The sequence below is a fragment of the Manis javanica genome, chromosome 1 (genome assembly GCF_040802235.1).
Source record: "Manis javanica isolate MJ-LG chromosome 1, MJ_LKY, whole genome shotgun sequence".
NCBI classification, from domain to species: Eukaryota; Metazoa; Chordata; class Mammalia; order Pholidota; family Manidae; genus Manis; species Manis javanica.
Genome location: NC_133156.1, coordinates 196,872,900 through 196,899,005, shown reverse-complemented (window position 1 = coordinate 196,899,005; position 26,106 = coordinate 196,872,900). Strand labels below are relative to the sequence as shown.

The 26,106-nt window shown below is 36.4% G+C and overlaps 1 protein-coding gene across 1 annotated transcript in view; it reads right to left on the bottom strand.

The window, feature by feature from the left end:
- The window catches only part of CCDC88A (coiled-coil domain containing 88A), a 141,952-nt gene that overhangs the window by 59,252 nt on the left and 56,594 nt on the right, over positions 1-26,106 (bottom strand). The window contains exons 8-12 of the mRNA XM_073213021.1: positions 25,256-25,428; positions 6,908-6,989; positions 4,824-4,982; positions 1,029-1,175; positions 310-454 (exon numbers count right to left, since the gene is read on the bottom strand). Coding sequence (XP_073069122.1) covers positions 310-454; positions 1,029-1,175; positions 4,824-4,982; positions 6,908-6,989; positions 25,256-25,428 — 706 coding nt within the window. The remainder of the gene's footprint in view (positions 1-309; positions 455-1,028; positions 1,176-4,823; positions 4,983-6,907; positions 6,990-25,255; positions 25,429-26,106) is intronic.

Sequence of the window (26,106 nt, the reverse complement as noted above, 5' to 3'; positions counted from 1 at the left end):
TCTAGTAGATGTTATATTTTTCAAAATAAATTAATAAACTGGTATTCCAGCTTTCTGTGATATTAACATGAAATAATGCCTAAACAACTGATCAAATCTGTCACTGCACTTATAAAGTTGAGTTGTAAGACATGTAAAGATAAGGACCAGATCCAGGAATGTGGTAATTAAAATTACTCTAGATATCATATCTAGAGAGACACCTCCAGGCAGGGAATATAAAACTGCAATAAAATATCCAGAAATGTAAACATAAATATGACTTCATTTATTCATTCATCATTTTAATTAAAACGATATTGGGAATACCTTCAGAAAATTCACTAGTTCTGGATATTTGTTCCAGCTCCCAGCCAAGATGTAATGATTCATCCATACTCTGTTTCTGTGCCATTTCCAAAGTCATATTTTCTTCCATTAATTCTTCTATCTTTTTTCTATCCATATCACGTTCCTTTTTCATTGGCAGGGAGGAGACAGAGAAAAGAAGCTAAGAAACTGTACAATTTCAAGCTAACATTATTACTCTTATTTATCAGAAACTGAACAAAAAGAGGATAAATTTTGAGTTCCTTATTTTTCACAGTTTTAAGGTAATAGTTGTTACAATCATTACTACTGGTCATTACACTAAACAGGTGTCTGACAGCTTTAAAAAGTGATCTCTGGGCCACTGAAACTTCTTTATATGAATATACCATTTTAGTAGTATAATAAATAATTTCCTACCCAATGCTAAATTTTAGCAAATAGTTTTATTTCTGTATTTTTAAAGGCATGTTTACACAATAGCTAATTAGGGTTTTTGGAAAAGCAGAAGATAAAATCAATAAATAATAATTTTGAAACAAGAGCATAAAATTCTACCACTCCTGTATTTATATAAAATTTATATGTAATTTACTTTTATATTATTTAGCTAATTCTCTGTTAAAGACTCAAGGGCATTAGCCATCCTTGTTATCACAACGAAATTAGAAGAAGCTTGTGTTTTTTTCTTAGAGGCCATGTTACCTTAAAATACTTACCATTTCCATATCATGCAGTTTAGCTTTTAGTTGTAAATTCTCTTTTTCTAATTCATGCAACTTATCAGAACGAGCTCGAGTGCCTTCTAATTGATCTTCCAACATGGTTTTTGTTTCTAATAAAACTTGATTGTCTTCTTTTAATTCCTAAAAGCATTTCAAATAGGCTTTATTTACAACAAATGGGTTAATATCTGTTAAATTTTCTAACTCTGACACATAAAAATTCTTTATTGTAAAATAAGACATTAAGCTGTCTTCACTAACAATTCTGTGCAAGAGTAAAGCACTGAGTAATATAAATACAGCTGATGTTTTCTTGGTTTCATATTTTCCCCCAGAATTTAAACTATTATGCAAACAAAATCTCAGTACTTACATTAGAATGAGTGATACTATTATAATTTCACATGAAATTATCAGGATATATTTAAATTCCTTAATCACAAGGATAAGGAACTCCGTATAAGTAGTCTTTCAAATATGTAAGACACAATCTCAATAGATCCAGGACTTTATTTATTTACTGAAATAGATTTAAAGACTTCTCTCTACTTAAACTATACCTTAAAAGTATATGGTTTGGGGTTTTTGAGTAAAATATAAGACTCACATAATGTCTGCAGTATATAAAGTCAAGAGAAACTATATTAAAATGGTGGCATTTATAGATCATAAAGTATCTAAAGATTCCTTAGGAGTACCATGCATACATACATTTAAATAACTGTTGCAGAATTAATATGCACCTATTTCTGAAGTCCTCTAGATCTACTTACTGGTAAATGTCAGGCTAAAATGTCCTAACTACTTAAAAAATTTTTTTTATTGAAGTTAGTTGATTACAATACTATATTAATTTCAAGTGTATGATGATGATTTGACAATTATATATGTTATGAAATGCTCACCACAGTAACTGTAGTTATTGTCACCAGAGAAAGTTGTTATAGTATTACTGACTACATTTCTTATGCTGTTCTTTTCATGTCCATCACACATTATTTTAAAATTGGAAAGTTTGTACCTCTGTATCTCCTTCACCTATTTCGTCCATTCTCCCCCATCTCCATCATCTATGGCCCCACCAGTTTGCTCTCCTTGTTTATAGTCTATTTGTTTTGTTTTGTTAGATTCCATATGCAAGTGCAATCATATGGCATTTGTCTTTCTCCGGCTTATTTCACTTAGTATATACTCTAGACCCATCCATGCTGTTGTCAAAGGCAAGATTTCATTCTTTTTTAAGACTGAGTTATATTCCAGTGTGTATACATACCACTTCTTCTTTATCCATTCATGTATAAACAGACATTTAGGTTGCTTCCATATCTTGGTTACTGTAAATAATACTAGGGTAAACATTGGGGCACATATATCTTTTCAAATTAGTATTTTTGTTTTCTTTGGATAAACACCCAGAAGTGGAATTACTTGGTTGTGTGGCATTTTTAATTTCTTAAGGAACCTCTATACTGTTTTCCATACTGGCTGCACCATTTTACATTTCTACCAACAGTGCATGGTGACAGTTCCCTTTTCTCCACATCCTCACCAATCCTTATCTTTCTGACACTAGCCACTCTGCCTAGCATGAGGTGATATCTCATTGTGGTTTTGAACTGCATTTCCCTGATGATTAGTGTTGTTGGCCATCTGCATGTCTTCTTTGGAAAAATGTCTATTCAGTTTCTCTGCCTACTTATTAATTGGACTATTTGTGTTTTGGGTATTGAGTTGTATAAGTTCTTTATATCTTTTGGATATTAACCCCTTATTGGAAATATAATTTGAAAATACATTCTCCCATTCAATAGACTACCTTTTCATTTTGTTGAGTTTCTTTTGCTGTACAGAGGCTTTTTAGGCAAGTGTCCAAGAGTTTACTGCCTATGTTTTCTTTCAGAAGTTTTATTATTTTAGGTCTTACATTTAGGCTTTAATTCATTTTGAGTTTACTTTCATGTATGGGGTAAGAAAGTAGTCCAATTTCAGTCTTGTGCATGTAGCTGTCCAGTATTCCTAACATCCTTCATTAAAAAGACTCTTTTTCCTATTGTATATTCTTGACTCCTTTGTCAATATATATAAATTAACATATAAGCAGGGGTTTATTTCTGGGTTCTCTATTCTGTTCCATTAATCTGTGTGTCTGTTTTTGTGCTTATACCATACTATTTTGAATACTATATCTTTGTACTATAGAAATCAGGGAGCATGATAACTCCTGCTTTGCTCTTCTTCTTCAAGAATGCTTTGGCCATTCAGGGTCTTTTGTGGTTCTGCACAAAGTGTAGGATTATTTGTTCCAGTTCAGTGAAAATATGCTATTGTTACTTTGATAGGGATTGTACTGAATCTGTAGATTGCTTTGGGTAGTATGGTAGTAAAAATATTCATTCTTCCAATCCATAAGCATGGTCTATCTGGTCATTTATTTGTCATCATCAGTGCCTTACAGTTTTCAGAGAACTTTCATCTCCTTGGTTAAATTTATTACTGGATATTTAATTCTTTTTGATACAACTGAAAATGGGTTTTCTTCATTTCTCTTTCTGCTAGTTCATTATTAGTATATAGAAATGCAACAGATTTCATTATTAGTATATAGAAATTCTAATATTTTCTTGGTAGAGTCTTTTGGGTTTCTATATAAAGTATCATATCATCTGCAAATAGTGACAATTTAACCTCTTCCTTACTAATTTGGATACCTTTTGTTTTTTCATTTTCTTGTCTGATTGCTGTGGCTAGGACTTCCAACACCATGAAAAAAGTGGTGAGAGTAGGCATCCTTGTCTCATTCCTGATCTTTGAAGGAAAGGTTTTTTCAGCTTTTCACTATTTTGATGCTAGCTGTATGTCATATATGGCCTTTATTATGTTGAGGTACATTCCCTCTATACCCAATTTGTTGAGAGTTTTTATAATGAATGAATGAATTTTGTCAACTATATTTTCTGCATCTATTGATGGTTTTTATCCTTCTTTATGTTAATGTGGTGTATCACACTGACTGATGATACTGAACCATCCTTGCATCTCAAGAATAAACCACAGTTGTTCATGATTAATGATCCTTTATTTTTCAATTCAGCATGCTTATATTTTGTCAAGGATTTCTGAATCTATGTTACCAGGAATGAACTAGTTTCTAACTACTTTCTCTTATATTTTCACTTCTTGAATTTGCATACAGCTTCCTTATCCCCATAATGAAAGTGAACCAAATTCTCCCATTTACAATGAAGAAACTAAAAAAGAAAAAAGAATGCAGAAGCAAGCACTGTCAAATTCTAGCTGTCAAACTCAACTTCACATTACACTGAAGCACAACCATTAAGTAAAAAAAATATTCAGAGGGGAGGGAAAGAGAAAGGGAAGGAGCATGAGCATGTGTTGAGAGAGCCTTCATTGACCCTACTTTAGTATTCTGCATTGAGCAGCAAAGAGAAATATGTTTTGGTTTCACTTCTAGGAACATGTTTGAATTAGTAGAGATACACACTTTATTTTGACTATGAGAGGACTCAAGTCTTCCCTACTTATAATGCAAAATAAAGGAATGAAAGAAGAACCCCAAAGAATTCAATGAAATTAATTATGCCCCAGACCCTTTTTTTAAAAGTCTAAGTGATATGCTCACCTATCATAAAATAAACACCTGAAAGTATTTACAGTTTGTCAACATTTCAAGAGTTCCTTACATTTATTAAGTGCATTTGAAATGCACTTTGAAAAATCGTAACAATTTCAAAGAAAAAAATTGTGAGTGGCTTAAATTATGCAACATACCTCAACTCTTGCCTTATAAAATTCAATATCATGTAGCCTTTCTTTATATCTGCTGACTTCACTTTCCAGCTTATCAACTCTGATTGCCTTCTCCCGAAGTGCATCTAATTCATCTCGGTACATTCTTGCAGAACGAGCATCCGAAAGCAAGTTCATGTTCTAAATATAAATAAATATTAATATCTTAAGATTGTTTTCTATTTTAAAATTGATAATCTTTGGTTGCACAACTTGATGAATTTACTTTAAAAGGGTGAATTTTATGGTATGTAAATTATATATCCAAGTTGTTTTTTTAAATGAAGACATAAAAGTTTTTTTAAAACCAAGAATAAAAAGTATTTTAAAATATTTTTTTACATATAAATATACAAACTTATGCTTACATACAATTTTTATGTAGTATCTGTATTAGGAATATAAAAAATATTCAGGAAATTTTTAAATAAGTGAACCTCTACTTAACACAAATTCTTATGTAATGTTATATACAGGAATATAAAAAGTATTCAGGATATTTTAAAATAAGTGTACTTCTACTTAACATAATCATTTACAATTAACTTAAGGTGAAAAAGTTAAGTTTAAAATAAGGGTAATAACACAGAAGAGGCAAACTGTATTACTAAAATTCATCATTATTTACTTTGGAAAAATGATGTTTCTATCCAGATAATGTAACAGAATTCTGCTGAGTTTTTTTTAATACTTCCAAGGGAATGCTTAGTTGCATATCTTAATGTCATTTCAGGCAAATTAAAATTCAACATTTTATAAGTCCTCATAATCCTTTGGAACAGCACTTACCAAAGTGTGATCCAGGAACATCTGTGGGTCCCTGAAACCCTTTCAGGGAGTTCATGAGTTGAAAACTATTTTCAAAATAATACTAAAACATTATTTGCCCTTTTGCTCTCATTCTCCCACAAGAGTGTAGTGGAGTTTTCCAGAGACTACATAGCATGTGAAATCTTAAGAGACTGAATGCAGAAAATAGATATGAGAATCTGGTAGTGTTCAGTTAAGTCAGGCATTAAAGAATTTGAAAAAATGTAAAAGTACCAGTCTTCTTAATTTGGGTGGGGGGAATAACGGTTATTTGGTTAACATAAATTTTAGCATAGAATGGGTTGTATATTCTTTTTGAATGGATTAATACTTCATTTTTTTAAGTTTTAATTTCAAGTATAGTAAATACCAGTAGATATAATCCACATTAAACATCCTTATTAATTTTTAAGAGTGGAAAAGAGTCTTGAGATCAAAAAGATTGAGAATCACTGTTTTAGACAGAACACACATATAAAGAATTCTGCCAAAGTATAAAACAACCACAGCATATTTAGAAATAAATATCATGATTCCCAGTGTCATTCATCTGGCAGGGTTCCAGTTTATGATCCCGCAAGTAGAATATTCCCTCAATTTAAAAATGGCACGTTAGGGTAAGGAAAAGAAATAATTGTCCAGCTTACCACAATCCTACCATTTATGTATGGTTAAAGAAGACCTCAAACACTATCTCCAAAAGAAAATGAAACCTTATAGTTTTTAAAAGAAGTGAACTCTTAAACAATCTTGGTTCAAGATTAAAAAACACAAAGCTTTAGTAAACTAAAAATAATTTTTTTAAAGTAAAAAATTCTTATCTTAATAGGAAAAAAGTGAAAAAGCAAAAAACATTCTATCGTATATAAGTTAACATGAAGCACCATCAAAGAGCAGAGACCTAAGGAGATACATATAACCAGCACAGGTTACAGTACAAGTGTTCCAGCTTCCAAGCCCACTCACTGAAGCCAAATGCATATAAAAGAGAAACTTGGAACTACCCTAGGCCTAAGAGGCTCCTCTGAATCTTAGTGAGGTTGGAGTAACACTGACATAGAAAAAAGAAAAGTCCAAAGACCTTGATTTCTAATCTGGGCTCTAGCATTTGTGAAGAGAGACACTGAAAAGTCATCAAATTCCTTTAAGCATCAGCAAACTCATAATTCATTAAAGTAAAAGTTATAAATTATGAGGAGAAAAATCAATTCCCAATTACTTATCAGTCCTACATAATAAAAGTTCCAGGTACAAACCTCTTGTTGCAGCCTTTTTAATTCTATTTCCATTTGCTCAAGTTCTTCTTTGCAGTCCAATAACTCTTCAGTCTTTTCCTCCCTTAAATGCAAAAAATATTTATAATATAATAAGTTTACTGCTTTTGAAAACCATGATCATCATCTGCATTAATACAAACGTATTATTATTATTACCAAATATCTAGTTGAACACAGCATTAGCCATAACCTCAACCAAGGGGAGAAAGAGAAAGAAATCGGTACTGGAAATTTGTGATCGGATGTCATTAATCAAACTACCCCTTAAAGTTATCCAAAGGCTAATAACCTCAGGGATTAATGCCCTCATAGTTCACAAGGTAGTTGCTCTCTATTCATCCTTCCTGCCAACCTCCATTCTCACTCCCCTTTCTCGCTCTCTCCCTGTCTTCCTCTCTGCGTAGTCAAAAACAAATAAGCTGGAAGAGTTCTCATGCAAGGCAATACTATCTGGGTCTGAGATTTACAAGGTTCTCCAAACTATTTTCAACATAGTCAGTGGCCTAAAGGAAATCATACACTGCCACACAGATTCCTAAAATCTTTATATCTCTATTGGTTTTTTTCCCTGTAGTCTATAAACATCTTCAAATTTCTACTATTTTTTTTTCTCTTTAAATTGCTTTACTTCTACCTCCCATTTTCTATCTCCCCTTCAAGGCCACGCTCGTAAATAAAGTCTCCACTCATCATCTCTACTTTTCCACCACCTGTTCTTTTTTTTTTTTTTTATCATTTGATATTTTTAACTCAACAGGATATTGGAAAAATTTCCACAAAACAATACATACAAAAAAAAGCATAATACATAATTACCATCAATCTATTTCTATATGGTGCTGTTCTCAAAAAACAATCACCAATAGTCATACACTTAGGTTGTTACCAGTGGGCAGCCCTGTCTAGTTCCCGATCTCAGAGGAAAAGCTTTCAGCTTCTCGCTGTTCAGTATGATGTTGGCTGTGGGTTTATCATAAATGGCCTTTATTATGTTGAGGTACTTGCCCTCTATTCCCATTTTGCTGAGAGTTTTTATCATGAATGGATGTTGAATTTTGTCGAATGCTTTTTCAGCATCTATGGAGATGATCATGTGGTTTTTGTCTTTCTTTTTGTTGATGTGGTGGATGATGTTGATGGATTTTCGAATGTTGTAACCATCCTTGCATCCCTGGGACGAATCCAACTTGGTCATGGTGTATGATCCTTTTGATGTATTTTTGAATTTGGTTTGCTAATATTTTGTTGAGTATTTTTGAATCTACATTCATCAGGGATACTGGTCTGTAGTTTTCTTTTCTGGTGGGGTCTTTGCCTGGTTTTGGTATTAGGATGATGTTGGCTTCATAGAATGAGTTTGGGAGTATTCCCTCCTCTTCTATTTTTTGGAAAACTTTAAGGAGAATGGGTATTATGTCTTCCCTGTATGTCTGATAAAATTCCAAGGTGAATCCATCTGGTCCGGGGGTTTTGTTCTTTGGTAGTTTTTTGATTACCGCTTCAATTTCGTTGCTGTTAATTGGTCTGTTTAGATTTTCTGTTTCTTTCTGGGTCAGTCTTGGAAGGTTGTATTTTTCTAGGAAGTTGTCCATTTCTCCTAGGTTTCCCAGCTTGTTAGCATATAGGTTTTCATACTACTCTCTAATAATTCTTTGTATTTCTGTGGGGTCCATCGTGATTTTTCCTTTCTCGTTTCTGATTCTGTTGATATGTGTTGATTCTCTTTTCCTCTTAATAAGTCTGGCTAGAGGCTTATCTATTTTGTTTATTTTCTCGAAGAACCAGCTCTTGGTTTCATTGATTTTTGCTATTGTTTTATTCTTCTCAATTTTATTTATTTTTTCTCTGATCTTTATTATGTCCCTCCTTCTGCTGACCTTAGGCCTCATTTGTTCTTCTTTTTCCAATTTTGATAATTGTGACATTAGACCATTCATTTGGGATTGTTCTTCCTTCTTCAAGTGTGCCTGGATTGCTATATACTTTCCTCTTAAGACTACTTTTGCTGTATCCCAGAGTAGTTGGGGCTTTGTGTTGTTGTTGTCATTTGTTTCCATATATTGCTGGACCTCCATTTTGATTTGGTCATTGATCCATTGATTATTTAGGAGCGTGTTGTTAAGCCTCCATGTGTTTGTGAGCCTTTTTGCTTTCTTTGTACAGTTTATTTCTAGTTTTATGCCTTTGTGGTATGAGAAGTTGGTTGGTAGGATTTCAATCTTTTTGAATTTACTGAGGTTCTTTTTGTGGCCTAGTATGTGGTCTATTCTGGAGAATGTTCCATGTGCACTTGAGAAGAATGTGTGTCCTGTTGCTTTTGGATGTAGAGTTCTGTAGATGTCTATTAGGTCCATCTGTTCTAGTGTGTTGTTCAGTACCTCTGTGTCCTTACTTATTTTCTGTCTGGTGGATCTGTCCTTTGGAGTGAGTGGTGTGTTGAAGTCTCCCAGAATGAATGCATTGCATTCTATTTCCTCCTTTAGTTCTGTTAGTATTTGTTTCAGATATGTTGGTGCTCCTGTATTGGGTGCATATATATTTATAATGGTTATATCCTCTTGTTTGACTGAGCCCTTTATCATTATGTAATGTCCTTCTTTATCTTTTGTTACTTTCTTTATTTTGAAGGCTATTTTGTCTGATACCAGTATTGCAACACCTGCTTTTTTTCTCTCTGTTGTTTGCATGAAATATCTTTTTCCATCCCTTGACTTTAAGTCTGTGCATGTCTTTGGGTTTGAGGTGAGTCTCTTGTAAGCAGCATATGGATGCATCTTGCTTTTTTATCCATTCTCTTACTCTGTGTCTTTTGATTGGTGCATTCCGTTCATTTACATTTAGGGTGATTATTGAAAGGTATCTACTTATTGCCATTGCAGGCTTTAAGTTTGTGGTTACCAAAGGTTCAGGGTTAGCTTCTTTACTATCTTACTGTCTAACTTAACTCACTTGTTGAGCTATTATAAACACAGTCTGATGATTATTTCTCTCCCTTCTTATTCCTCCTCCTCCCTTCTTCATACGTTGGGTGTTTTGTTCTGTGCTCTTTTTAGGAGTGCTCCCATCTAGAGCGGTCTCTGTAAGATGCCCTGTAGAGGTGGTTTGTGGCAGGCAAATTCCCTCAACTTTTGCTTGTCTGGGAATTGTTTAATCCCTCCTTTATATTTAAACGATAATCGTGCTGGATACAGTAGTCTTGGTTCGAGGCCCTTCTGTTTCATTGCATTAAGTATATCATGCCATTCTCTTCTGGCCTGTAGGGTTTCTGTTGAGAAGTCTGCTGATAGCCTGATGGGTTTTCCTTTGTAGGTAACCTTTTTTTTTCTCTCTGGCTGCCTTTAATACTTTGTCCTTGTCTTTGATCTTTGCCATTTTAATTATTATGTGTCTTGGTGTTGCCCTCCTTGGATCCCTTGTCATGGGAGTTCTGTGTACCTCTGTGGTCTGAGAGGCCATTTCCTCCTCTAGTTTGGGGAAGTTTTCAGCAATTATTTCTTCAAAGACACTTTCTATCCCTTTTTCTCTCTCTTCTTCCTCTGGTAACCCTATAATGCGGATACTGTTCCGTTTCAATTGGTCACTCAGCTCTCTTAGAATTCTTTCATTCCTGGAGATCCTTTTATCTCTCTCTGCATCAGCTTCTCTGCGTTCCTGTTCTCTGTTTTCTAGTCCATTAATGGTCTCTTGCATCTTGTCCATTCTGTTTTGAAGTCCTTCCAGAGCTTGTTTTATTTCTGTATTCTCCTTCCTTAGTTCTTGCATATTTCTCTGCAAGTCCATCAGGATGGTTATGACTTTTGTTTTGAATTCTTTTTCAGGAAGACTGGTTAAATCTATCTCCCCAGGTTCCTTCTCAGGGGAAGATGTAGCAGATGCTGAAGCTATCTGGGTTAGTCTTGTCTGTATCATATTTTTTTTGCCTTTTCATGTTGATAGGTGCTATTGACTGTCAGCTGGGAGGGCCAAACTTTCCACTTGCTACTGGCCTTTCTTTACTGGGACAACTGCGACCCCTAGTGGCTTGTGTGGGTAATTGCGTGTAGACTGTGTCTTTGTGTCTTGTCCAGCCAGTATGGAGGAAGCTCCCTTGCTGAGGGTGTGACCAGCCTTAGGCTGCTTCTCTGCTTTCGCCGCACCCTGGAGGGGTAATGGACGGGGGGCTATTTGGCTGTTTACTTCCGTGAGGGGTCTCAGAGCTGTTGTCCAGGGGGTTAGTGCGCCCAGTTTTCCCTGTAATTTCCAGCTGCTGGACTGTGACCTGGGTTGTTTCCGTCCACCTGTTGCATCCCTGTCCCTTTAAGACTTTCAAACAGCACTCGCTTTTCTTTGTCACAGGGGCATCAGCTTCGGAACCCGCTCAGAGGTCTTGCTGCCCTGTTTCCCTAGTTTCCAGCCCTCCATGCATGCACTGTGTCCGCACTCTGGTGCGGATGGCTAGGGCTGGGTGTTTAGCAGTCCTGGGCTCCCTCTGCCTCCCTGCTCCGACTCCTCTCCTCCCACTGGGAGCTGGGGTGAGGGGCGCTCAGATCCCACCGGGCTGGGGCTTGTATCTTACCCCTTTCACCAGGCGCTGGGCTCTTGCATGTGTGGATGTAGTCTGGCTGTTGTCCTGTGTCTTCTGGTCTCTCTTTTAGGATTAGTTGTATTTGTTGTATTGTCAAAAATATATATGTTTTTGGGAGGAGATTCCCACTGTCCTACTCACGTCGCCATGTTGGCTCCGCCTCTTACCAATCTTTTAACATTATAAAACTTAATAAATAAGCTTGCACAGCCAAGTCTGTATGTCCCATCTAATCTACATATTATTTTAATATTTAATGTGGTTTTATATTTTTAATCAGCCTCAAGTTGTTTTCATAAAAACTTTTATTTTGAAATAGTTATAGACTTAAGGGAAATTGCAAAAATAATACCTGTTCTCATGTACCCTTCATACAGCTTTCCTCAATGGTGACATTTTATATATTGGCAGTGTAGTATCAAAAGCAGGAATTTGGCATTGGTCCAATACCATTAACTAAATTTATGACCTTATTTCATTTTAAAATCCATTTCTGAAGTAGACAGGAAACAAATAGAATGATTTTACATGTACATAGCATGTTCCACATGCTACGCATACCTGTCTAAAGGAACTTGCTTTCCCTAATGAAAAACGTTGGCAAATATCATCAGCCTCACTAGAAAACAAAACTTCATTGGGAATGTAACATAAAAAGAAAAAAAGTATCCAACAAAACAACCAAAAAACCTAAAGGTACCAAGCTGGAGAGCTTATGTGAAAGTGGCAAGTTGGTGGTAGAAGCAGTGAGAGCTTCAAGCTTTATAGGGTGACAAGTCACAGTGCCAGTTTGCTCAGGAAGGACATCCTGGGGAAGCTGGCATTTGTGCTAGGACTTGCACAATAAAACCACACTTGGCATAGGCTGGGATAGAAAGAAAAGTCAATCTAGGGACAACAGTGCAGAGGCAGGAAGGTAAGGGAATTAGGCATCTGGGTCCTTGAGAAAGCATTTCCCAAGTTCCTGCTCTGAAACAGGCCCTGGGCTGGGGGTTGGATAGTCACATGGGTGAAGCAAAGGCTCTGCCCTTGCTGAACCTACATTTGTCTGTAGACACAAATGTGACTGGTGCTGTGATAGGGGAGGCACTCGGGTCTGTGTGGGTCCAGAGCAGCAACTGAAACTCCCAGGGGTTGGGTGACCTGGGAGAAGCTTTCCACCATCTGTTCTTTAATAAAATGTTCGTGTATATGAACTGTATTTCAATTTTTATAAAGGGTAAATGTTCACTGTAAAAAAACAGTCTGTTGACATTCCCTCATACCAATACATTTTTTTAAAACAATAATTTTTAATGGAGAAACATTCCCTTTAATAGAGAAACTGTAATTTATTTAAGTGGATTCCATTTTTCACTGTAATGAATAATGGTCTGGTAAATAAAATTATACATAAAACCTACATATTCCAGATTTCTAAAAACACATTACAGGTTTGAAAGTTTTTGATATATACTGTCAAAATGATCTTCAGAAAGGTCATTACCAATTTATAATACACGCAGCAGAGGATAAAAATGCCTATATGTGAAAAAATTTAACAACCGAAAAGTGCTGATATTGTTCTAAATTGCATTTATTTGAATACAAGGAAAGAATCACTGTGTTTTCTTTTATGCCACTAAAATTTCTTCTGATAAATAAATATTATTTTAAGTCTTTTAACTGAAAAAAAGCTATTACCTTTTGTGATTTATAAGATAATTTCTTACAAATATTTATAGTTTGTTGAATGCTTTTTAAAAATTAAGAACAATTTTTTATTGTGGCTATATATATTATATATATATATATATTAACATAAAATTGTAATTTTAACCATTTCAAATATATAATTCAGGGGTATCAATTATATTTACAATGTTGTTAAATTATCACCACTACTTATTCCCAAAACTTCATCATCACCCCAATTTTGAAACCATTAAGCAATAACTCTCCCATTCCTCTAACCCCTTACCTCTAAAGTACTTTTTGTTTCTCTAAATTTGCCTATTAAAGATAATTCATTTAAGTGGAATCATACAATATTTGTCCTTTGTATCTGTCTTATCTGACTTAGCAAATTGTTTTCAGAGCTCATTCATGTTGTAGCAGATAAGAGAATTTCATCCTTTTTGTCTGAATAATATTCTATCATATGCTTATAGCACATTTTGTTTATGAATCCATCTGTACATGGACACTTGGTTTGTTTCCACCTTTTGGCTATTGGGAGGAATGCGGCAACGAACATAGGCATAACAAATACCTGTTCTGAGTCCCTGTTTTCAATTCTGAGGGAATACACCTAGGCACAGAATCTAGCTCATAAGAAAGTTCTATGTTTTGACTTTATGATTAATATTCAAATGTTTTAATTTTACTCATTTCTTTCTGATGTCTATATATTTAATATTTTTTATAAAAATAGAGCAACAAGGAGGGGAGGCTCAATATGGAGGAGCAGGAAGGCAAGACAGATATCTACACACACACACACACACACACACACACACACACACACACAGGAAGTAACTACAGCAAATCCAATTAAACCCCAAAATGAACTGAAGACTGCACAACAGACCATCTACACCTGGGGGAGAAGAGAACACCACACAGAAAAGGGTAAAGTGGCAGAGCACCAATGGAGTGGGACCCAAGCCCTTCACCCATCCCAGCCCACAGGCAGGAGGAAGAGGAACAGAGCAGGGAGGGGACAGGTACCTAGGAACTCTGCACACCTGGCCCTGGAGATCTGCTCTGGGAACACCAGACCACACTGCACTGTGTTCAGCTGATTAGAGGGAGTAGACACCAGGGATAGCTGGAATACTCTGAGAGATGAGACACCAGCCACCTTTGGAGGACAGACATGCTCCATTTGTCCTGCTGAGGCCCAAAAGCAGAGGCAGCAGTTTGAAAAACCTGCCAGTAGTGGGAGGGGAGCCAGAGGAGCAAGGGCTGGATGGAAGTATCTCTGCAGGAGGAAGGGCAGGTGGACAACACCTCTCCAACACTCCCTTGGCCCAACAGGTTGGGCACACATGGGAGCCCTAGATACTCCATTCTCCTTGCTTGCCTCACTCTGAAGTGCCTTCCTGTACACCACCAATGTGACAGCCCACTCAGCCCAGCAGCATTGGACCTTGCTGCCTGGCAGGCAGAGGGAGACACTCCCAGCTTTCATAGCCCTGTTTCAGCCAACTGGGGAGGTACCTGCAGGAGCCAAATATGAGAGTATCTTCCTCCCCAAGGGTGGCCAAGCTGGGTAATGGTGCCTCACTGTTGCTAGAGGGCACCCACAGGATTCACTGCTCTAGCAGCTGTGTGCCATGGCAGCATGACCAGCTGCCTCCACTGCTGATACAGGCTTCCACTGCACAACTCGCTCCCACTGTACACCTGTGCAACCCCACACTGCACACATTGTGCCACCTCTGCGACCCCACACACCCACCATGGGACTAATTGCCTCAGCACACCTACACCCCTCCCAGCACTGCAGCACCCCACCACAGCTGCTGCATGCCCATGCCCTCCAATCACACAGCTAAGCCACTGCTGAACACCTCTGCACTCCACAACCAGGTGACTTGACACCGCCTGCACCCTGTCATAGTACAGCTACCCCTGAAACCACTCGACACACCCTGTTAAGGCAGCAGCCACACCATTGCTGCAGGGCAGGTGGAGGGCAATCCTGCCCACAACAGTCCCAGCAGAAACCACTGATCTGATCACATAGGCCTGGCTGAGGAAAACTGCTGGGCCTCAGCAGACTGAGACAAACCATGGCCAGAAGACATACAGAAAGGTGACCCCACCCATTGCCCACCAACAGCAGCTGGGGCTCCACAGGAAAGGACAAGCAGGCACTTGAGAGGAAAGAGTCCTGAGCTTCTGGGCACCACAAGACACCTTCTTTATAAAGCCTTTACTCTCTACATCAGGAAGCATAGCAGATCCATCTAATACAAAAGAAAAAACACAGAAACCCTGACAAAATGAGGAGGCAGAGAAATATATTCCAAACAAAGCAACAGATTAAGACACCAGAAAGAGGGCTAAATGAAACGGAGATGATAAATCATATTGATAAATATTTCAAAGTTAAAGTCACTATTTGCAGATGACATATTATAAATAGAAAACCCTAAAGAACCATGAAAAAACTACTAGAACTAATAACTGGATTCAGCAAAGTTGCAGGATATAAAATTAACAGACAGAGATCTGTTACACTCCTATACACTAACAATGAACTAGCAAAAAGAGAAATCAGGAAAGCAATTTCATTTATAATTGCATTGAAAAGAATAAAATACCTAGGAATAAACCTTACCAAGGAAGTGAAAGACCTATACTCTAAAACACTCATGAGAGAAATTAAAGACACAAATAAGTGGAAATCTATCCCATGCTCATAGATAGGAAGAATGTAGTCAAAATGACCATCTTGCCCAAAGCAATCTACAGATTCAATGCAATTCCTATCAAAACACCAACAGCATTTTACAGTGAACTAGAACAGCTACTTCTAAAATACATAAGGAACCACAAAAGACCCTGAAGAGCCAAAGTAATCCTGAGAAACAAGAACAAAGCTGGGGAGATTATGCTCCCTGACTTCAAGCTCTACTACAAAGCCACAGTAATCAAGACAATTTGGTCCTGGCACAAGAACAGACCCATAGATCAATGGAACAGAATAGAGAGCCCAGATATAAACCCACACATATATGGTCAATTAATATATCATAAAGGAGCCATGAATACACAATGGGGAAAAGACAGCCACATACAAGAGAATGAAACTGGATTACTGCCAAACTCCATACACAAAAGTAAATTCAAAATGGATCAAAGACCTGAATATAAGGTATGAAACCATGAAACTCTTTGAAGAAAACATAGGCAAAAAATCTCTTGAACATAAATATAAGCAATTTTTTCCTGGACACATCCCTTCAGGCAAGGGAAACAAAATTGAAAACGAACAAGTGGGACTACATCAAACGAAAAAGCTTCTGTACAGCGAAGGACACAATCGGCAGAACAAAAAAGCAACCTACAGTATGGGAGAATATATCTGTAAATGATTTATCTAATAAGGGGTTAACATCCAAAATACCTAAAGAGCTCATATACCTAAACACCAAAAAAACAAATAACCTGATTACAAAATGGGCGGAGGACCAAAACAGACATTTCTCCAAAGAAATACAGATGGCAAAAAAGGCACATGAAAAGATGTTTTACATCACTAATCATCAGGGAAATGTAAATCAAAACCACAATGAGGTATCACCTCATACCGGCAGAAAGGCCACTATTCGAAAGGGAAGAAATAAGTGTTGGTGAGGATGTGAAGAAATGGGACCCCTCCTACACTGTTGATGGGAATGTCATTTGGTGCAGCCACTGTGCAAAGCAGTATGGAGTTTCTTCAAAAAATTAGAAATAGAAACACCTACTGACAAAGTAATTCCAGTTCTAGGAATTTATCCTAGGAATTTTGAATCAACAAAATCCTTGATCCAAAAAGATATATGCACCCATTTATTGCTGCATTATTTACAATGGCCAAGATATGGAAGCAACCTAAGTATTCATCAATAGATGAATGGATAAAGAATATGTGGTACATATACACAATGGAATATTATTCAGCCATAAAAAGAAAAGTAATCTTCCCATTTGCAACAACATGGATGGAGCTATAGAGTATTATGCTCAGTGAAATAAACTGGATGGAGAAAGACAAATACCATACAATTTTACTTATTTGTGGAATATAAATACAAAGCAAAAACAGAATGAACAAAACAGCAGTAGTGTCACAGACACTAAGAAGGGACTGGTGTTTACTATGGGGGTGGCATTGTAGTGGGTGGGTGGGGAGTGTAAGGGGGATAAAGCAGCACAAAATTCTCAATCATAATGTAGGTTGGTTCTGGGGATATTAATACAACATGGAGAATATAGCCAATGATTCTGTAACATCTTCTTATGTTGACAGATAATAGCTGTACTAGTGTGTGTGAGGATTTAATAATATAGGTAACTGTTGAACCACTGTGGTGTATACCTGAAGCTAATATAAGACTATATATCAAAAAAAAAAAAAAAAGAGCAACCACTTCTTTTGCTTTGTGCAAAGATATCCCCTACCTAGAGGACAGATATATATATATACTTCTGTATTTCTTTTTGGTTCTTTCATCATTATTTAATTTTTTTACATTTAGCTCTTTAATCCATCTGAAATTCAATTTGGTTTATGTGAAATATTGATTTAAATAATTTTTCCAAGAGTTTATTCAGGATTTCCAGCCTCAATAATCATTTCTTCCTGTACTCATTTGAGTATCTATAGCAACGAGGCTTTCATCCACACTTCCCTACTGACACTGTTTTTCAAGAGCTGATCACTTCCTTACTGCCAAATCCAATGGATTATTTTTGGATCTTTTAGCAGAATTTAATATAATCAACTCCATTCTTTTTCTTAAAACACTCTCCTTTGACTTCCTGACTCCACACTCAGGTGTTTCTACTCCTCAACACATTAACTCTAGCTCTTTCACTGATTTCATGTTTTGTGCCCATCTTTTGGCCAAAATTATCAAACTCGAATTATCTGTACCAAGCACTTTTGTTAAGCACTTTTCACTTTGCCAAGCACTTAATCCTCACAAGCGCCCTCTAAAGAAACAGTAGCAGTGATAGCAGCTTACATTTATTGAGCACTAATGTACTAGACACTGTTCACTTTACAATTTACCTCACACAACAACCTTACAATAGGCACAATTATTATTCCTACTTAATAGGCTAGGAAACTGATCTTAGAGAGATTAAGTGACTTGGCCATAGTCACTCAGTTAAGTGGTAGGCCAGGAATCCCACTCAGGCAGAATGCCTCTCAAGCTCATGCACTTGATCATAGGCTACAGGGAGTCTCTCTCCAGGGTACATATTAGAAGTTTCATTTTTATGAAGAGGCAGAGTAATGCATATGTATGAATACATCTATAATATGGTTGAATAATATGTATGAGGAAACACAGTAATGTGGCTAATAAATGGTGAAGTCTGCCCTTAACCACTTAAACACCTTTATATTGTGTTCTTCAGATCACATTCTTCTCATTCTTCATGTTCTTCTTGGGCAGTCATACTACTCCCAAAGTTCAACTCCTATGCACAATGCTGCTATTATTCTGCATCAGGTATATCCTAATAATTCCAAATCTCTATTCTGAATTTGAACTAATCATCCAGGGATCATCTCCATGGAGATATATCAAAGGTACCTCAAACTGAATATGTCAAAAACTAAATTTGTCTTTTACCTTAATATTCTTCTTCCCTCTTAAGTTCCCTATTTGAGTAAATGGCATCACCATCCCAATAGAAATCAATTGGAAGAAACCAGGAATTATACCTAAGACCCTGCCTTCTCTCTTACCTCCTCTACAACTTCACTGTTACAACTTTGCATCAGACCCACACTATATGCCTGGACTGCCCTTCAGTCGACCTTCACATTGTCAACAGAATTAATTTTTTTAGTCTAAACATTCACTAAGAGTCAGTTATTAAGACTAGTATGCCTTTAGTAAAACACAAATCTGATCATATTACACTCCTACACAAAAAATCTTCAATTGGTCCCTGCTATTTAAAGTCTGAACTTCTGAGTACTACATATATGACCCTCCATGTATTCCCTCCATCATTTCCTTCCGTTCCTTCCCTCCCTCCCTCTCTTTTTTTAATTAACGTATCATTGATACACAATATTATGAAGGTTTCACATGAACAACACTGTGATTTCAACATTCACCCATATTATCAAGTTCCCCTGCCCTGACCCCATTGCAGTCACTGTCTATCAGCATAGTAAGATGCTACAGAGTCATTACTTGTCTTCTCTGTGCTATACTGCCTTCCCCGTGCCCCCCACTACATTATGTGTGTTAATCATAATGTCCCTTCATCCCCTCTCCCACCCTCTCCACCCCAACCCCTTCCCTTTGGTAACCGCTAGTCCCTTCTTGGAGTCTGTGAGTCTGCTACTGTTTTGTTCCTTCAGTTTTGCTTTATTGTTATGCTCCACAAATGAGTGAAATCATTTGGTACTTGTCTTTCTCCTCCTGGCTTCTTTCACTAAGCATAATACCCTCGAGTCCATCCATGTTGTTGTGAATAGTAGGATTTCTTTTCTTTTTATGACTGAATAATATTCCATTGGTATTCACTCCATCATTTTCAACTTCACTTCTTGCCATTTTCCCTCCTTAAATCATATTGAACTTCTTCTATTTCACCTTCTGCTCAGAACATCCAAATAATGCCTTTTCAATGTAGTTAATGCCTAATAAAGCTGAAATGTGACTATCTCTAATAAATCTTCTTTACACCCTCCCTTTTCACTACCAAGACAGAAATGACCAAAAGTCCTTTAGGTCTCGACTGCAGGCTATATGGACTTCTTATATAACTCCAGTTTCATGTAACTTCACTGATTAAAAGTTTATCTCAAAATTCAATTTAAAAATGGGCAAAGGAACTGAATAAACATTTCTCCAAAGATGACGCACATATGACCAATAAGCACAGGAAAAGATGCTCCACATCATTAGTCATCAGGGAAATGCAACTCAAAACCACAATGAGGTATCACTTCACACTTACTAGCATGGCTGTTACCAAAAAGGTATATAATAATAAGTATTGGTGAAGATATGGAAAAACTGAGGCCTTCAGACATTGCTGGTGCAAATGTAAAATAGTGCAGACAGTCTGACAGTTTCTCAAAAGGCTAAACATAGAGCTACCATATAACTCAGCATTTCTCCTTCTTGGTATACAACCACCAAGATAACTGAAAACAAATGCCCACATACAGACTTGGACATGAATGATCATAGTAACAATGCTTTATAAAGCCAAAAGAGAGAAACAATTCAAACATACAACTCATAAATGGATAACTAAAATGTGATATATCCATGTAACAGAATATTATTCAGCCATAAAAAGGAATGAAGTACTGAAACATGCTGGAATGAGGACAAATCTTAACAACATTATGCTAAGTGAAAGAAGCCAGTAACAAAAGGCCACGTAATATATAATTTCATTTATATGAAATGTCCAGAATAGGCAAACCCATGGAATAGAAAGTAGATTAATGGTTCCCAAGAGCCTTGGGCAAAAAGGGACAGGGAATGGCTGCTAATGAGTATGCAGTTTCTTTGTGTGGTGTTAAATATTACTTAATATTAGATGGTTTGTGATGGTTGCCCAGCTCTATGAATTATATAAAAATCACTAAATTGTATACATTAGAAACATGAATTTTCTGATTTGTGAATTATATCTCAATAAATCTATTTTTAAAAAATACATAATTTGTGTGAAAGAAAAACTCTGAATACATGAGATACAAGGAAGCAGAGAAAATCATTAAAGAAAGTCTTTGATAACTGAGAAGTGACTGGTGGTTACCATGGGGGAGGGGTTAGGATGGGTAGGTAAAAGAGATAATGAGGCACAAAATCTAAATCATAATGTAAGTTGGTTGCAGGGATGAAATGATTCTGTAAAATCTTTCTATGTTGACAGATAGTAACTGCATTAGTTGGGGTGAGGATTTAACAATGTGAGTAACTGTTGAATCACTGTGTTGTATACTTGAAAACAATATAATACTGTAGTCAACTATATTTCAATAAAAAAGAGAAGAAAAAAATGAACTTTTTGATGTTAACTAATGCAAATAGTGAAATTTATAAGGAATTGTGTATTCTTCCATCCAATTCACAAATTATTCTTTTACTCTGTATATTAATAAATCAAAAGCAATTATATTACAATGTACTACCCATAAGTAATTATGCTATTCATTGCATGTTCTCATTACAATTATTTATTTCCATTAGGTATAAGGCAACTGAACTATTTTTACCTACCATGATTCCCACACCTTATCACTTTAGTAAAGATCTGTCCCAACAAAAACATGTAAAACTAATGTTAATAGAAGAAATCCATGCAGGAATGCATTTTCAAAGAATAACAAAGATGGCACTTGACAAAATGTTAGTTACTGGGAATACCTGTTATATCTGGCACATTTATTTACTCATTTAAAATTGTCATTTACATTTTTCCACCAGCATATGAGACACTCAATTTTATCAATCACTCTAAGTTGCTTGGAATTTTAAAATACTCCATGGCCAAGTAAGTTTTATTTAAAAATCAAATTTTAATATAGTGAAAAATGTTAAATGAATTCGCAGCCATCACTGCAATTCTAATTGCATACTTTAAATACTGAAGAAGATTATCCTAAATTATATGGAACCAACTAGTGTTCACTGTTTAGGCTATCCATTAACTGTCAGTCAAACTAATAACAGCAATCTCTTCTCCAATTTCCCTGGTGCAGCTGTTTATAGAATATCCTGGGCGTATTCACTTCAACAGAGACATAATAATGCAGACATCCACAATGAAAGCTGTATTTTTTTGTTTTCAAGTTTTCCTATAGACTGTGTATTTTTTATACCTTGCATATTCAGTCAGATTTTTAAACCAAATGTTTTAAATAATCAGTAAATAAACTTAATTGCTATATTGTATCTTTAAATTTAAATCTACACTCTGAAGACCAAATCTAGGAGGACAAATCAAGAAAAAAGGTAAATAGAAAAAAACTCCAAACACAAAAATCCTCTGTTCTTTTTGAAGTGCAAAATAAAAAATCTCCACTAGAGATTGGTCATGTCTTTACAGGCATAGCTCAGAGATACTGCAGGTTTGGTTCCAGACCTCCCCAATGAAGCAAATAACACAATGAAGTGGATATTACAAGAAAGCAAGTCAAATGAATTTCTTGCTTTCCCAATGCACATAAAAGTCAGGTTTACACTATACTGTAGTCAATAGTGTGCAATAGCATATGTCTAAAAATATATACATATGTTAACTTTAAAATACTTATTGCTAAAAAATGCTAACCATCACCTGAGTTTTCAGCAAGTTATCATTTTTTGCTGGTGGAGTATCTTGCTTCCATGGTTCTGGCTGCTGACTGCTCAGGGTGGTGGTTGCTGAAGGCTGGGGTGGCTGTGGCAATTTCTTAAAACAACAATGAAGTTTGCCACACTGATAGACTCTTCCTTTCGTGACTGGTTTCTCTGGAGCATGTTATGCTGTTTGATAGCATTTCACCCATCGTGGAACATCTTTCAAAGCTGGAGTCAGTCCTCTCAAACTCCGCTGCTGCTTTATCAACTCAGTTTATGTAGTAGTCTAAACCATTTGTTGTCATTTCAACAATCTTCACAGCATCTTCAGTAGGAATTGATAGCATCTCAAGAAACCACTTTCTTTGCTCATCCATAAGAAGGAAATCCTCATCCATTCAAGTTTTACCATGAGATTGCAGCCATTCAGTCACATTTCCTGGCTCCACTTGTATTACTAATTCTCTGTTTTTGCTACATCTACAGTTACTTCCTCCTCAGAGTCTTGAACACCTAAAAGTCATCCATGAAGGCTGAAATTAACTTCTTCCAAAGTCTGTTAATATTGACAATTTTGAGCTCTCTCCACGAATCCCAAATGTTCTTAATGGCATCTAGAATAGTGACTACTTACCAGGTTTTCAGCTTACTTTGGCCAGATCCATCAAAGGAATCCATGGCAGCTATAGCCTTAATGAAATGTATTTCTTAAATAATAAGACTTGCAAGTCAGAATTACTCCTTAATCCATGGGCTGCAGAATGGCTGTTGTGTAAGCAGACATGCAAACACATTACTCTTGCTGCACTTCTCCACCAGAGCTGTTGGGTGAGCAGGTGTGTTGCCAATGAGCAGTAGAGTTTTGAAAGGAATCTTTTTTCTGAGCAGTCAGTCTCAACAGTGGGCCTGACATATGCAGTAAACCATATTGTAAACAGATATGCTGTCATCCAGGCTTTGTTGTTCCATATATGGAGAACAGGTAGAGTAGACTTGGCATAATTCTTAAGGGCCCTAGGGTTTTCAGAATGGTCAATGAACACTGGCTTCAACTTCAAGTCACCAGCTGCATTACCTGCTAACAAGAGAGCCAGCCTGTCCTTTGAAGCTTTGAAGGCAGGCTTTGACTTCTCCTTTCTAGGTATGGAAGTCCAAGGTGGCAAGTTCTTCTGATACAAGGCTGTTTTGTTTACATTGAAAATCCACTGTTCAGTGCAGCCACCTTCAAGAGTTGCCTTAGCCAGATCTTCTGGATAACTTGTTGCAGCTTCTGCATCAGCACTTGCTGCTTCACCTGCACTTAGATGTGTTTTGGAGACAGCTTCCTTCCTAAAATCTTAAGAACCAACCTCTGCTAGCTTCAAACTTTTCTTAGAATCAAAGATAGTTAGGGCCTTGCTCTGGATGAGGCTTTGGCTTTAAGGAATGTGGTGGCTGGTTTGGTCTTCTATCCAGACCACTAAACCTTTCTCCAGATCAGCAGTAAGGCTGTTCCACTTTCTTTTCATCCATGGGTTAACCAGAGCAGCACTTTTAATATCCTTCAAGAACTCTTCCTTTGCATTCACAACCTGTCTAACTGGTGCAGAGGCCTAGCTTTCAGCCTGCCTCGGTTGTTGACATGTCTTCCTCGCTAAGCTTAACCATTTCTAGCTTTTGATTTAAAGTGAGAGATGTGCAACTCTTCCTTTCACTTGAACACTTTAGAGCCCATCGTAGGGTTATTAACTGGCCTAATTTCAATATTGTTGTGTCTCGGGGAATGGGGAGGCCCGAGAACACAGAGAGAGATGGGAATGGCAGGTTGTTAGAGCAATCAGAACATGCATAACACTTATGGATTAACTTTGGTGTGTGTTTGTGATACCCGAAAACAGTTACAGTAGCCTTAAAGATCACCAATCACAGATCACCGTAACGAACTTAACAATAATGAAAAAGTTGAAATATTGTGAGAATTTCCAAAATGTGAGACAAACATGAAGTGAGCAAATGCTTTTTGAAAATGGCACCAATAGACTTACTTGACACAGGATTGCCACAAATTTTCAATTTGTAAAGAAAGCACTATTTGTGAGCACAGTAAAGCCAAGTATGCAATTAAAGAGCAATAGAATGAGGTATGTCTGTACATTTTCTTCACCAAGGAATGCCTATGTGACATTTATACTGACTTTTCTATAATGATCTTTGAAAATTAAATAAATTTAATTTCATCAGAACTAACCAATCTGAGTATTTACCATTTCTAAGTACATGACTCAAGCATTTCTGTTACTCAGTGCAGAGAATACATACACAATATAATTTTTTTGTAATACTTTATGCTAATAATTCAGTCTTTTATAATATTAATTTTAAGAGCTAGACTTGTTGATCTGATTTGGTGGATGCTAGTATTTTGGATTTCATGAGATGTTAAAATTAAAAAAATTAAGAAGATCCCAAAATGCCAAGGAAGAACATTATATTATAAATGAAAGGATATTTTAAAACTAGAAAGATAGGAAGGACATAAATCTGGAATAAAGGACATACTTTAGACTGGTAAGATTAAGCATTAGGAAATCCTTATGCCAGTTTGCTTATTTTTCTCATTTTGACAAATACTAGTAAAACTCTGACACAGGCTAGTCAATGGGAACCATTGCTGTATATGCCATAGGTCTACAAACATTGTTTAGGTCAACTCTGTGACCATATAAATTCAATGAAACTTGAAAATCATCAACTTACAATTCCTGCCTAAGCCTTCTTATCTTGGCTTTAGCATCTGCCAGTTCCACTGACAGACGTTGTCGACTTTCTGTTTGCTTCATGCCTGGAGAACCACAGGGTGACTGTACAGATAAAGAGGCATGGGATAGAAAGTGAAGACCATCTTGCTCTTCAGAGAGTTCTATGATAGTCTAAGGAAATACAGAAATAAACACAGATTCACTTTTAGTATTCTAGGTTATGAGAACAGCAACATGATTCACTGCATGTAGTACAATATGAAAAACGACTCATTGGTCAAAAAATATCTTAACTTTGTCGTATGTAGCTCTCATTTTTAAAAGTTTCATTCAACAGTTCATGGATAAGCTATTTAGTTGATAATACTAGAAGACAACTTACTATTTTTTTCCTTCCTAGTTCTTTTAAGAAATCAATTGTGATAAAAGTAACTATTCCGATAGCAATGTTGGAAAGGCATAGAAAAATGACATGGAAAAAAAAAATTAACCCAAGAGTGATATGTCTACAACTGTGCTGGCCAATATTGTAGCCAATAGCACAAGCAGCTATTTAATTAAAATCTTTTCAAGTTAAAAACAAGGTTCCCTTGTCATACTAGCCACCTTTCAAGTGCACAATGGCCATATATAACAAGTGGTTACCGTACTGCACAGAACAGAAATACAATCTGGCCATCACTGCAGAACTGGACAATGCTCTAGAACTGACCTAACAGGGGCCTGACAGGGACCTAATAGGACCCCAGAAGTTTAGTTCAATTTCTTAATTCTCCAAGTAAGGTAACTGAGTCACAGAAATTGATTTGCTTATGATCACACAAGCTAGTAGCAAGCAATGCCAAGACT